Source organism: Scomber japonicus, chromosome 4 (genome assembly GCF_027409825.1).
Source record: "Scomber japonicus isolate fScoJap1 chromosome 4, fScoJap1.pri, whole genome shotgun sequence".
Classification (NCBI taxonomy): domain Eukaryota; kingdom Metazoa; phylum Chordata; class Actinopteri; order Scombriformes; family Scombridae; genus Scomber; species Scomber japonicus.
The window spans coordinates 20,145,496-20,160,503 of NC_070581.1; the positions used below are offsets into that span (position 1 = coordinate 20,145,496).

A 15,008-nucleotide genomic window follows, 5' to 3' on the forward strand; every position below is an offset into this window, starting at 1 on the left:
ATAGCCATCTATGAGATTTTATTGCCCGAATAAAATAATCTCTGTTTTATTTTTGTTCATGGAGAGAAAGTTCACTTCCATCCAAGATTGAATGTCATTGCGGCAGTCTAATAAGACCTGGACAGAGGCTTGCTCATTTGTTTTTAAGGGCATATAGATTTGTACGTCATCTGCAAAGCAATGAAATGAGACATTATGCTTTCTAAATATGGATCCCAATGGCAACATATATATCGAAAAGAGGAGGGGCCCCAAAATTGAACCCTGAGGCACCCCACAGCTCAGGGGGGAAGTGGCCGAAGTATACTGGCCCAGCTGGACAGAGAAGCTTCTGTCAGAGAGATATGACTGAAACCACTTAAGAGCAGTACCCTTAATGCCCACACAGGTGTTTAAGCGAGACAGGAGGATGTTGTGATCCACTGTGTCAAAGGCAGCTGTCAGATCCAGAAGGACCAGAACAGCAGAGTTCCCAGAGTCAACAGATAAAAGAAGGTCATTTAAAATCCTTAAAAGTGCAGTTTCAGTGCTATGGCGTGACTTAAAAACAGACTGGAACTTCTCGGAAATGCCATTTAGGCCAATAAAAGACTGCAGCTGTTCATTAACCACCTTCTCCAAGACCTTAGAAAGAAAAGGAAGCTTGGAGATAGGCCCAAAGTTGGATAAGACTGTGGGGTCAAGATTATGTTTTTTGATGAGGGGCTGGACCACAGCATGTTTAAAGGCAGCTGGGACACATCCAGACGTCAAAGATTAATTTATCAGATCCATAACACAGGGCCCAATAATATGGAAAACACCCTTAAAAAGACAGGGTGGGATGCTGTCAAGAGGACAGTGAGAAGGTCTAAGGTGCTGGACAATATCAGTTAAAGCTGAAAGAGACATTTGCTCAAATGTGTCAAAAACAGCAGGGCAAACGGGAGAGACGGCAGGATCCAATGCACACAGCAAAAGAGAGGACCTAATATCGGAGATCTTGCCAATAGAAAACCTAAGAAAATCTTCACACAGTTTAAGTGAAGGAACAACACCATTGTGGTCACAGGGGTTTAAAAGAGTATTTAAAGTATTGAACAGGAACTGAGGTTTATGACTATTAACTGACACAAGATTGGATAAAAACTGCCTCTTGGCAACTTTAACAGCTTTCTGATACTGCAATAGACTGTTAATTAAAATGTCCAAAGAAACATGTAGATGATCTTTCTTCCACTTCCTCTCAGCACGTCTACATACACGTCTTAAAGTGCGAGTGGTGTCATTAAGCCATGGCTCTGTTACTGGCTTAGGACGTTTACACCTGAAAGGAGCCACCAAATGCAAGTACAATTATTAAAAGTGTCTAAAAACTCATCAGGAGTAAGAGTACCATAATGATCCTGAGTATGTAGCACAGAGTGATACATACATACATACAGAGTGATCAGAAATTTGCCGCACAATGTTAAAATACAACAAGCCCACTCTAATATAAAACTTGCAACTTATCTCAGGCTATATGATATAGCCTATTTTAATAAGCACGGGATAGAAGAGACAAAAACACTGAAGGAACCGGGGGAAACTTTGTTGTATTGATGTTGCTGCAATACGTTTATGGCAAGTGGAAATATATAACTGACAGAAAATCAAACTCTCTTTCTTCAATAAACAAATGAATGTATTATGGTGCATGCATGCATTATTGTATTGGGTGACAGCTCCTTGTTATGATCTTCCGCAGGGGCAATTCTAGGATCAGACCTTTAGGGGGGCTCAGCTCCTAATGAGAATTTGACATACAATGCCCTGCAAGTGTTCAAACCCCCTGCTACTCATTTCAGTGGATAACGTAAATTACAACAATAAATATTAATATATAGTTGAGTGGTCTAGTATGATGTATAATAATAATAATAATAATAATAATGGTTCAGAATAAACAATCACAGATTTCTACAGAGAGGACCCTAAGATAGTTAATGAACCCTGAGAGAAAAGCCATAAAACCATTTGAACCTGTCCCATACAGACGGCCAGGCTTGAAAAATAATTAAAGTTGTATGAAAATATATATATAAAATATATAATTATTTATTCATTTTTAAGGGTGGTGAGATCAAATGTAGTGGTGTTTGAGCAGTCCTAAAAAGGGTCTAAATTCGCCCCTGATCTTCCGTCAGTTCAGGCCGTCAAAACGTTTCAGTCATTTGTATTTACATCATGGGCGTAGCTGCCACACACACACACACACACACACACACACACACACACACACACACACACTTTACCGTGTCAAAAATCAATACATCAGTCTATCCACTAAGCGCTGTTTTCAGAGCGCTGTGTCAGTGCTTCATTATTGCTTCATCATTGAATCCGTTCCGCTTGTCTATTGAGAGAAAATCCAAATCAATGAAATTCCAGTCCATGTTTTTCTGTTACCGACAGCTTCTCGCATATCGCGCGCGTGCACGCACAAGCACACAAGCACACACACACACACGCACACACACACACACACAGAGAGAGAGAGAGACACCCGGCATTGCTGATGCTCGGTTGATGACAGACACCGGGAACCTTAAGGTGGGTCCATCACTGTCACTAATGTTCAGGACATTGTTAACTTACTGAACTTAATATTAGTATTTTGTCGCCTTTATGTTTCTGTCTCTACACAGACTGTTCATTTAAATAACTGTTAAGAAGTGCTAATTCTACGTTATTAAAATAGTGAAAAGATGAGTTTTCTTTATGTTGTTCTTGGCCTACACTTGTTCTGTCTTATTATTAGCTTGTCAATCACCCGGGAAGTACTTTGAACTACATTAACTTGTATAAAAGGTGTTATAAAGTTTGATTGATCGATAAAAAATAAGCATATCATGCAACTTTGTTTCCTTGAGAGGCAAACTTGTTCTACAGCAGGTTTGGACTACTCTTGAATTTCAACTTTATTTGTTTTTTATTTCATTGTGGGTTAATTACACAATTATTTCTTTGTTTATATATTTAGTTTTGCCACTTAGAACGTTTCATATATGTGTAGTTTACCTCATTTGTCATTGTTGCTGCAATAGGACATAATTCTATTGAACAACTTCATCAATGTAAGATCTCTCAAAGTAAATGAAGATTATAGTTCCTTTCTAAAAACAACCCAAAAAACTAAGTGTCTAAACTCCTGAATGTGAATATGAAAGTAATCCATTTAAATACTTATACAGTCCCTCCCCATTCCCTAGCGATGAGACAAAGATATCATTTAAAAGGTAAACAAACAACAACCTGTTGAGCAGCAGCCAAAGTGGCATAGACGCACGGACAGGTGAGCTACAGACTCTCAGGTGAGCTCTGATGTCTTACTAAAAAATGCAGCCAGAAGTTTAAGGAGTAAAATAAAAAATAATATAAGCAGAAGTTTTAAGATACTTTAAAAATATCAATCAACAAACTGAAAGAAGGACAGAGCTACAGAATCTCAGGTAAGGTTTTAATTTGGTTTATAGCGGTTGTTGGTTTCAGGATTTTATACATTTATTTTCTTGTAACAGCTATTATGAAGATCTATAATGTGTCAATTTTAAATATCAAGTTTAGTCTCCGTTCTGTAATAATAATGATAATAATAATAATAATCAGGGGTGTGCATCTCTCCAATATAAGATGATCCAATACAGATAGATACATGGGGTACGATACAATTCAGGGACAATACATTTTAATATGGAATGATTTGGTGCGATTCGATTCCGTATGATTCGATTCAATTCAATACAAATTGATTTTGTATGATTCGATGGGATATGATGCAATCTGATACAGTTCCTTGTTTAAAGTAGACATTCATTTTACATTACAAATCATCTCAAGTCAATCCTATAAATGTGGCATTGCTTATCTTCACATAGATATATATATTTTACAAAAGACCAGGGAACAAGTATTTTTGTTACTTTTGACATGTATCAGCTCAGAACCATGTCACTGTGTGTCACCTTTTTTCCCATGTCATCTCACTGAGTGTTGACATTAGTTGTGCTACTGCTGTATTTTAGTGCTGTTTTACACTCCTTACACATTGCAACAGCAATCAAAAGTCCAAAGTCTCATGATAGTTTTATGAATAGAGTAAAATATGAAGTTGTGATATCAATAATATAACTGTGACATACAGGACAGGTCAGTGGTTCTGTGAATAAAGTGAGGTATGGAGAGAATGTGCTTTGTACACAAAAATATCCATCTCAACCTTCTTTATATTACTTTTCACTGAGTAAAAGAATGTCACACTTTCTGTATTGGAACAAAAGATTGCCACTGAATTTTATTTAGGCAGCATTTAGGCATTCTTTCCTAAACAATTTAGGCAATGTAAATTTGAAGTACATGAACATAATTATTAGGGGACATGGTTGCAGATCAGAAATGATAAAAATATTAAGTGTTTAATTTCAAAACAAGTTTGTTTTGTGTCCTGAAATGTTGTGTTTGTTTGTGTTGTGTCTTATATTAGGTACTACCTTTTCTGAACTTTCTGCACTTTCAAATAATGTTTTTTTCATGTGACATTCTGAAATGTTTTCAGGTTTGTTAATTGGTTTTCTAAAAGTTTTATCTTTTTCAATCAATCACAAAAGACTTGCTATGAGGGTAATGACCAAATTAATAGGTAAAAAAAAGAAAAGGTGGGTATTGTTCAAATGCCAAGTGTCTTTTGTGCCCTTAAAGCTGTAGTAGACAGTATGATACATCGTTATTTGAGTGACTAACTTTAATAATCAACCACTTGTCAGGTCAACAAGAACTGAAAACATCAGATAAATGCAGATTTGACCTCTGCTCATCCTCAGCTTAAAAAGCCCCAAAAAGAGAGCATCAATGGAAGGACCATTACGGAAGAAGGTAACTGTATCTAACTATTCATCACACTACATTTCAATACCATAAAAATAGAATATCTAAAACATAGGGGAGTTGTAGAGGATGGAAAATAAGCAGAAAGGGAGTGTGAAGGTGTGTAGAGTTGCATGTTTAGAGTTGTTGTTTCGAGAAGTGGGAAGCTGGACAAAATGAAAATGAAGATGATTGCAGTATGAAAAGAAGATGAACTGGTTTGCTGATCCCTCAGCAGAACTGGTTTTACTGGTACTGTTTTGTTTTGGATATTGTTGATTAATTATTTATTTATTAATTATGTAGCCTTGTAGACATGTTATAACTGTCCCTGGCATGTGTTACAACTGTCCCTGTACACTGGGGCGGTTGTAACATTGGAGTCACTGTCTTAAGATGCATTTTGCAACCTGAATATATTTCTTAAAAGCACTTTCATACATTGTTTCTGTAGTTGACACATTCAAGTTTTTAATATAGCAAACTGGCTGTTCCAATGTAAACGGTTTCTGATTTATTGGGAAAATTGCTAAAAGTGTTACAAACGTACCTGGTCTCTGCGACTCCTGAGTCTCTTATGGACAGGAAATGACTAATAAAAGCCTGACTGACTCATTTATAAACTGGCTCATAAAATTGACAAATATTCTACTTTTTGAGGAGCAATCTTCGGCCTACTGCTGAGAGCTTTGGTTAAATTTCCAGTTTCACAGACTGGTATTTTAGGGCGTTTTCAAACCTATACCGGTAGTTCAGTTGTTTAGAGCACAGAAGGCAATACATTGTTCCAATGTAGCGTACTGACTTTGGTACAATACTAATAGTTGAGCTGGCTACTCCTTATAGATCATAGGTCATAGGTCACTGTGGTGTTTATCTTCCGGTCATAGATATGGCATAGATGGCTACAATCACATTAAATTTACATACAACATAGGTGACATACAGGAACATGGACAGTCTACACATTACTGTGTGGTTTCTGGATTTTCAATCAGATATTGCACCAAACCTCATAAGAAATATTGTTTAGATAAAAGTGACTTGTGCTGGAACCGATTTATACAAGAATTTAAAAAGTTGAGACTACTGTGCACAAGGTAGCTCACCCTTAAGAACCAGGGGCTTAAGTAATAGAAAAAGTACAATAATGCAATTAACCACAGGGCAGGGAGGTTTTTTTAAGGGTTAAGTGTAAGAGTTCCAATTAAATAAACAGATAATTTGAATTAGGATTGGAATTTGGCAGGTTGTTTATTAAGAAGAGCAATTGATGTTGGAAGGAAGGAGAACCTGTAATGGTTAGTTTTGTACCTGCAGGCTCTATTATCTCCTTCCTGAGGGTATATTCTGGAAACAGAATATGTGAGGTATCGTTCAAGATACAATAAGATTGTTATATTACGCGCCACTCTCGAGTTGCACAATGGACAGCTTCGCGAGGTGACCGTGGCTCTTGTCTTACTCTATTACATCGTTTGCATTAGCCAGTTCATGCAAATGATACATTTTGAAAACGAGGCGCGGCTGCGTATTATCTCATCTCTCGTCTCCCATCCTTACATAACTCAATGACAGAATGCATGGCTACTTTAGTCATGAGTTTCATACACTTTCTGTTATAAAACATCTGAAAGCAAAACTCTTATCATAATGCAGGACCAAAGTCTATGTCAGTTTAGGGGTCCTTTACGTGAAAAAGTTTGAGATTAAATGTTTTAGGAATCTTAATTAAAATGGGTAATTAAGGCAGTGTTAACATTATAACTTTATATATTGATCTGCAAAATACACTGCCAACTCAAATTGTCAATATCAAATATATCTATAAAACATATACAACAGATTTCTCTTGCTGGCAACTAAAGCACAGAATGAAAACCACAGTCCTTAGTTTATTTATTCCATATTCATTGCAGTTTTTTAAGTAGCCAGACACCGCATGTTACAGGTTACAGACTGCAGAATCCTAAAAGCACATTTTAATGTTCTCCATGATTCACCAAATCTCTTCCATAAACTTTTCATAAACTGCTTGTTTTGTCCGAGTGAATGCCATCTGTTCATGAGTTCACATTTGGCTACCTGTTCTGCTCAATTTGTACAGTTTTATATACAAACATGTAAATATTATTAACAATAATGGTATCTGCAAGTAGGAAGAAGAATGTCACTGGGAAACAGGACAAATTTAGTAGTGTGTGCTAAACTAAACTCATTCAGTTAAAGGCATTATAGTAATGCTTCTGTCACAAAAGTGTTTTTTCCACTGTAGAGAGAGTCAAACTTGTTCTACAGCAGGTCTGGACTACTCTTGAATTTCAACTTTATTTGTTTTTTATTTCATTGTGGGTCCTTATTAAATAAGAAAACATATAAAACTAATAACAAAGACCCACAATTATATGTATATGATCTATTTATCTATTTACTTATTATTTATTTATGTTGATAATTAAGTATTAAATTACATAATTATTTGTTCAATATTTACCCTTTTGGATATTGTTGATTAATTATTTATTTATTAATTATGTAGCCTTGTAGACATGTTATAACTGTCCCTGGCATGTGTTACAACTGTCCCTGTACACTGGGGCGGTTGTAACATTGGAGTCACTGTCTTAAGATGCATTTTGCAACCTGAATATATTTCTTAAAAGCACTTTCATACATTGTTTCTGTAGTTGACACATTCAAGTTTTTAATATAGCAAACTGGCTGTTCCAATGTAAACGGTTTCTGATTTATTGGGAAAATTGCTAAAAGTGTTACAAACGTACCTGGTCTCTGCGACTCCTGAGTCTCTTATGGACAGGAAATGACTAATAAAAGCCTGACTGACTCATTTATAAACTGGCTCATAAAATTGACAAATATTCTACTTTTTGAGGAGCAATCTTCGGCCTACTGCTGAGGGCTTTGGTTAAATTTCCAGTTTCACAGACTGGTATTTTAGGGCGTTTTCAAACCTATACCGGTAGTTCAGTTGTTTAGAGCACAGAAGGCAATACATTGTTCCAATGTAGCGTACTGACTTTGGTACAATACTAATAGTTGAGCTGGCTACTCCTTATAGATCATAGGTCATAGGTCACTGTGGTGTTTATCTTCCGGTCATAGATATGGCATAGATGGCTACAATCACATTAAATTTACATACAACATAGGTGACATACAGGAACATGGACAGTCTACACATTACTGTGTGGTTTCTGGATTTTCAATCAGATATTGCACCAAACCTCATAAGAAATATTGTTTAGATAAAAGTGACTTGTGCTGGAACCGATTTATACAAGAATTTAAAAAGTTGAGACTACTGTGCACAAGGTAGCTCACCCTTAAGAACCAGTGGCTTAAGTAAGAGAAAAAGTACAATAATGCAATTAACCACAGGGCAGGGAGGTTTTTTTAAGGGTTAAGTGCAAGAGTTCCAATTTAATAAATAGATAATTTGAATTAGGATTGGAATTTGGCAGGTTGTTTATTAAGAAGAGCAATTGATGTTGGAAGGAAGGAGAACCTGTAATGGTTAGTTTTGTACCTGCAGGCTCTATTATCTCCTTCCTGAGGGTATATTCTGGAAACAGAATATGTGAGGTATCGTTCAAGATACAATAAGATTGTTATATTATGCGCCACTCTCGAGTTGCACAATGGACAGCTTCGCGAGGTGACCTTGGCTCTTGTCTTACTCTATTACATCGTTTGCATTAGCCAGTTCATGCAAATGATACATTTTGAAAACGAGGGCGCAGCTGCGTATGGAAAACAACATCTTGATGCACTGGTGTCGCCGAAGATGCATTGCACGGCACTTTATGAAGAAGAGGCGCGCTCTTCTCATGAATGGGTACCTGCTGATCAAGTCAAGTCAAGTTTTATTTATAAAGCACATTTAAAAACAATCTCAGTTGAACCAAAGTGCAGCACACAATATAATAATAAATAAAAACAATAAAGGAATAGTAAGAGCTCAATTTGAAAACTAAAATTAGAATAAAAACAAATAAAAAAGTAAAAAAATGAATAAAAAGTAGGAAGCCAAGGATTCTCGCCTCGCTGGGACTGAACACCAAGGAAAAAAGAAAGTTTTTAGTAGTGTTTTAAAGTGCTCAACAGACTGTGCAGCTCTAACCTGGAAAGGTAGGCTGTTCCACAGCTTTGGGGCCGCCACTGAGAAGGCTACCCACGGGTAGAGAGTCTGGACCGAGGTACTGCCAGGAGCAGCTGGTTTGTTGACCTAAGTGCTCTGGAAATACTATGAGGCTGTACAAGCTCTGATAAATAAGATGGTGCCAGACCATTTAAACACTTAAAAACAATTAATAAAACCTTGAACTGGATCCTAAAATTAACAGGCAGCCAGTGCAAAGATGCAAGGACAGGACTGATATGATCATGCCGTTTCTTTACAATCAGCAGTTGGGCGGCTGCGTTTTGAACCACCTGTAAACTGCGCAGTGCTGACTTGTCGAGACCAACAAACAAAGAATTGCAGTAGTCTAACCGTGAAGTAATAAAGGTGTGAATGACTTTCTCGATATCATTTCTGGGGAGATAAGCCTTTACTTTTGCTAATAATCTTAGCTGGAAGAAGCTTGTTTTTACGATAGAACTTATCTGCTTCTCGAACCTAAAGTCACTGTCCAAAATAACACCAAGGTTCCTTGCAGATGGGTGACAGTGAGGCTTCAGGGTGCCAATGGCACTGTCATAGCCATCTATGAGATTTTATTGCCCGAATAAAATAATCTCTGTTTTATTTTTGTTCATGGAGAGAAAGTTCACTTCCATCCAAGATTGAATGTCATTGCGGCAGTCTAATAAGACCTGGACAGAGGCTTGCTCATTTGTTTTTAAGGGCATATAGATTTGTACGTCATCTGCAAAGCAATGAAATGAGACATTATGCTTTCTAAATATGGATCCCAATGGCAACATATATATCGAAAAGAGGAGGGGCCCCAAAATTGAACCCTGAGGCACCCCACAGCTCAGGGGGGAAGTGGCCGAAGTATACTGGCCCAGCTGGACAGAGAAGCTTCTGTCAGAGAGATATGACTGAAACCACTTAAGAGCAGTACCCTTAATGCCCACACAGGTGTTTAAGCGAGACAGGAGGATGTTGTGATCCACTGTGTCAAAGGCAGCTGTCAGATCCAGAAGGACCAGAACAGCAGAGTTCCCAGAGTCAACAGATAAAAGAAGGTCATTTAAAATCCTTAAAAGTGCAGTTTCAGTGCTATGGCGTGACTTAAAAACAGACTGGAACTTCTCGGAAATGCCATTTAGGCCAATAAAAGACTGCAGCTGTTCATTAACCACCTTCTCCAAGACCTTAGAAAGAAAAGGAAGCTTGGAGATAGGCCCAAAGTTGGATAAGACTGTGGGGTCAAGATTATGTTTTTTGATGAGGGGCTGGACCACAGCATGTTTAAAGGCAGCTGGGACACATCCAGACGTCAAAGATTAATTTATCAGATCCATAACACAGGGCCCAATAATATGGAAAACACCCTTAAAAAGACAGGGTGGGATGCTGTCAAGAGGACAGTGAGAAGGTCTAAGGTGCTGGACAATATCAGTTAAAGCTGAAAGAGACATTTGCTCAAATGTGTCAAAAACAGCAGGGCAAACGGGAGAGACGGCAGGATCCAATGCACACAGCAAAAGAGAGGACCTAATATCGGAGATCTTGCCAATAGAAAACCTAAGAAAATCTTCACACAGTTTAAGTGAAGGAACAACACCATTGTGGTCACAGGGGTTTAAAAGAGTATTTAAAGTATTGAACAGGAACTGAGGTTTATGACTATTAACTGACACAAGATTGGATAAAAACTGCCTCTTGGCAACTTTAACAGCTTTCTGATACTGCAATAGACTGTTAATTAAAATGTCCAAAGAAACATGTAGATGATCTTTCTTCCACTTCCTCTCAGCACGTCTACATACACGTCTTAAAGTGCGAGTGGTGTCATTAAGCCATGGCTCTGTTACTGGCTTAGGACGTTTACACCTGAAAGGAGCCACCAAATGCAAGTACAATTATTAAAAGTGTCTAAAAACTCATCAGGAGTAAGAGTACCATAATGATCCTGAGTATGTAGCACAGAGTGATACATACATACATACAGAGTGATCAGAAATTTGCCGCACAATGTTAAAATACAACAAGCCCACTCTAATATAAAACTTGCAACTTATCTCAGGCTATATGATATAGCCTATTTTAATAAGCACGGGATAGAAGAGACAAAAACACTGAAGGAACCGGGGGAAACTTTGTTGTATTGACGTTGCTGCAATACGTTTATGGCAAGTGGAAATATATAACTGACAGAAAATCAAACTCTCTTTCTTCAATAAACAAATGAATGTATTATGGTGCATGCATGCATTATTGTATTGGGTGACAGCTCCTTGTTATGATCTTCCGCAGGGGCAATTCTAGGATCAGACCTTTAGGGGGGCTCAGCTCCTAATGAGAATTTGACATACAATGCCCTGCAAGTGTTCAAACCCCCTGCTACTCATTTCAGTGGATAACGTAAATTACAACAATAAATATTAATATATAGTTGAGTGGTCTAGTATGATGTATAATAATAATAATAATAATAATAATGGTTCAGAATAAACAATCACAGATTTCTACAGAGAGGACCCTAAGATAGTTAATGAACCCTGAGAGAAAAGCCATAAAACCATTTGAACCTGTCCCATACAGACGGCCAGGCTTGAAAAATAATTAAAGTTGTATGAAAATATATATATAAAATATATAATTATTTATTCATTTTTAAGGGTGGTGAGATCAAATGTAGTGGTGTTTGAGCAGTCCTAAAAAGGGTCTAAATTCGCCCCTGATCTTCCGTCAGTTCAGGCCGTCAAAACGTTTCAGTCATTTGTATTTACATCATGGGCGTAGCTGCCACACACACACACACACACACACACACACACACACACACACACACACACTTTACCGTGTCAAAAATCAATACATCAGTCTATCCACTAAGCGCTGTTTTCAGAGCGCTGTGTCAGTGCTTCATTATTGCTTCATCATTGAATCCGTTCCGCTTGTCTATTGAGAGAAAATCCAAATCAATGAAATTCCAGTCCATGTTTTTCTGTTACCGACAGCTTCTCGCATATCGCGCGCGTGCACGCACAAGCACACAAGCACACACACACACACGCACACACACACACACACAGAGAGAGAGAGAGACACCCGGCATTGCTGATGCTCGGTTGATGACAGACACCGGGAACCTTAAGGTGGGTCCATCACTGTCACTAATGTTCAGGACATTGTTAACTTACTGAACTTAATATTAGTATTTTGTCGCCTTTATGTTTCTGTCTCTACACAGACTGTTCATTTAAATAACTGTTAAGAAGTGCTAATTCTACGTTATTAAAATAGTGAAAAGATGAGTTTTCTTTATGTTGTTCTTGGCCTACACTTGTTCTGTCTTATTATTAGCTTGTCAATCACCCGGGAAGTACTTTGAACTACATTAACTTGTATAAAAGGTGTTATAAAGTTTGATTGATCGATAAAAAATAAGCATATCATGCAACTTTGTTTCCTTGAGAGGCAAACTTGTTCTACAGCAGGTTTGGACTACTCTTGAATTTCAACTTTATTTGTTTTTTATTTCATTGTGGGTTAATTACACAATTATTTCTTTGTTTATATATTTAGTTTTGCCACTTAGAACGTTTCATATATGTGTAGTTTACCTCATTTGTCATTGTTGCTGCAATAGGACATAATTGTATTGAACAACTTCATCAATGTAAGATCTCTCAAAGTAAATGAAGATTATAGTTCCTTTCTAAAAACAACCCAAAAAACTAAGTGTCTAAACTCCTGAATGTGAATATGAAAGTAATCCATTTAAATACTTATACAGTCCCTCCCCATTCCCTAGCGATGAGACAAAGATATCATTTAAAAGGTAAACAAACAACAACCTGTTGAGCAGCAGCCAAAGTGGCATAGACGCACGGACAGGTGAGCTACAGACTCTCAGGTGAGCTCTGATGTCTTACTAAAAAATGCAGCCAGAAGTTTAAGGAGTAAAATAAAAAATAATATAAGCAGAAGTTTTAAGATACTTTAAAAATATCAATCAACAAACTGAAAGAAGGACAGAGCTACAGAATCTCAGGTAAGGTTTTAATTTGGTTTATAGCGGTTGTTGGTTTCAGGATTTTATACATTTATTTTCTTGTAACAGCTATTATGAAGATCTATAATGTGTCAATTTTAAATATCAAGTTTAGTCTCCGTTCTGTAATAATAATGATAATAATAATAATAATCAGGGGTGTGCATCTCTCCAATATAAGATGATCCAATACAGATAGATACATGGGGTACGATACAATTCAGGGACAATACATTTTAATATGGAATGATTTGGTGCGATTCGATTCCGTATGATTCGATTCAATTCAATACAAATTGATTTTGTATGATTCGATGGGATATGATGCAATCTGATACAGTTCCTTGTTTAAAGTAGACATTCATTTTACATTACAAATCATCTCAAGTCAATCCTATAAATGTGGCATTGCTTATCTTCACATAGATATATATATTTTACAAAAGACCAGGGAACAAGTATTTTTGTTACTTTTGACATGTATCAGCTCAGAACCATGTCACTGTGTGTCACCTTTTTTCCCATGTCATCTCACTGAGTGTTGACATTAGTTGTGCTACTGCTGTATTTTAGTGCTGTTTTACACTCCTTACACATTGCAACAGCAATCAAAAGTCCAAAGTCTCATGATAGTTTTATGAATAGAGTAAAATATGAAGTTGTGATATCAATAATATAACTGTGACATACAGGACAGGTCAGTGGTTCTGTGAATAAAGTGAGGTATGGAGAGAATGTGCTTTGTACACAAAAATATCCATCTCAACCTTCTTTATATTACTTTTCACTGAGTAAAAGAATGTCACACTTTCTGTATTGGAACAAAAGATTGCCACTGAATTTTATTTAGGCAGCATTTAGGCATTCTTTCCTAAACAATTTAGGCAATGTAAATTTGAAGTACATGAACATAATTATTAGGGGACATGGTTGCAGATCAGAAATGATAAAAATATTAAGTGTTTAATTTCAAAACAAGTTTGTTTTGTGTCCTGAAATGTTGTGTTTGTTTGTGTTGTGTCTTATATTAGGTACTACCTTTTCTGAACTTTCTGCACTTTCAAATAATGTTTTTTTCATGTGACATTCTGAAATGTTTTCAGGTTTGTTAATTGGTTTTCTAAAAGTTTTATCTTTTTCAATCAATCACAAAAGACTTGCTATGAGGGTAATGACCAAATTAATAGGTAAAAAAAAGAAAAGGTGGGTATTGTTCAAATGCCAAGTGTCTTTTGTGCCCTTAAAGCTGTAGTAGACAGTATGATACATCGTTATTTGAGTGACTAACTTTAATAATCAACCACTTGTCAGGTCAACAAGAACTGAAAACATCAGATAAATGCAGATTTGACCTCTGCTCATCCTCAGCTTAAAAAGCCCCAAAAAGAGAGCATCAATGGAAGGACCATTACGGAAGAAGGTAACTGTATCTAACTATTCATCACACTACATTTCAATACCATAAAAATAGAATATCTAAAACATAGGGGAGTTGTAGAGGATGGAAAATAAGCAGAAAGGGAGTGTGAAGGTGTGTAGAGTTGCATGTTTAGAGTTGTTGTTTCGAGAAGTGGGAAGCTGGACAAAATGAAAATGAAGATGATTGCAGTATGAAAAGAAGATGAACTGGTTTGCTGATCCCTCAGCAGAACTGGTTTTACTGGTACTGTTTTGTTTTCACTAGATATGTCAAATGTTTGTGTTTTACAAGGTGTTCAATGATTCCATCCATGGTCATGTGGAGTTGCACCCGCTTCTCGTCAAAATTATTGACACATCTCAGTTCCAGAGACTACGAAACATCAAGCAGCTGGGAGGGGGCTATTTCGTTTTCCCTGGAGCATCCCACAACCGCTTTGAACACTCAATCGGGTATGTGCTCATGTTGTCAGATAGACAGTTGTGTCTTAAGGTGTTCATAAGCCAAATGAA

At 37.0% G+C, this 15,008-nt stretch overlaps 1 protein-coding gene across 1 annotated transcript in view; it reads left to right on the top strand.

Annotated features, from left to right (window-relative positions):
* LOC128357605 (deoxynucleoside triphosphate triphosphohydrolase SAMHD1-like) overlaps positions 1-15,008 on the top strand; it is a 37,092-nt gene that overhangs the window by 8,916 nt on the left and 13,168 nt on the right. The window contains exons 2-3 of the mRNA XM_053317969.1: positions 10,001-10,061; positions 14,781-14,948. Of these exons, the coding sequence (XP_053173944.1) occupies positions 10,001-10,061; positions 14,781-14,948 (229 nt within the window). The remainder of the gene's footprint in view (positions 1-10,000; positions 10,062-14,780; positions 14,949-15,008) is intronic.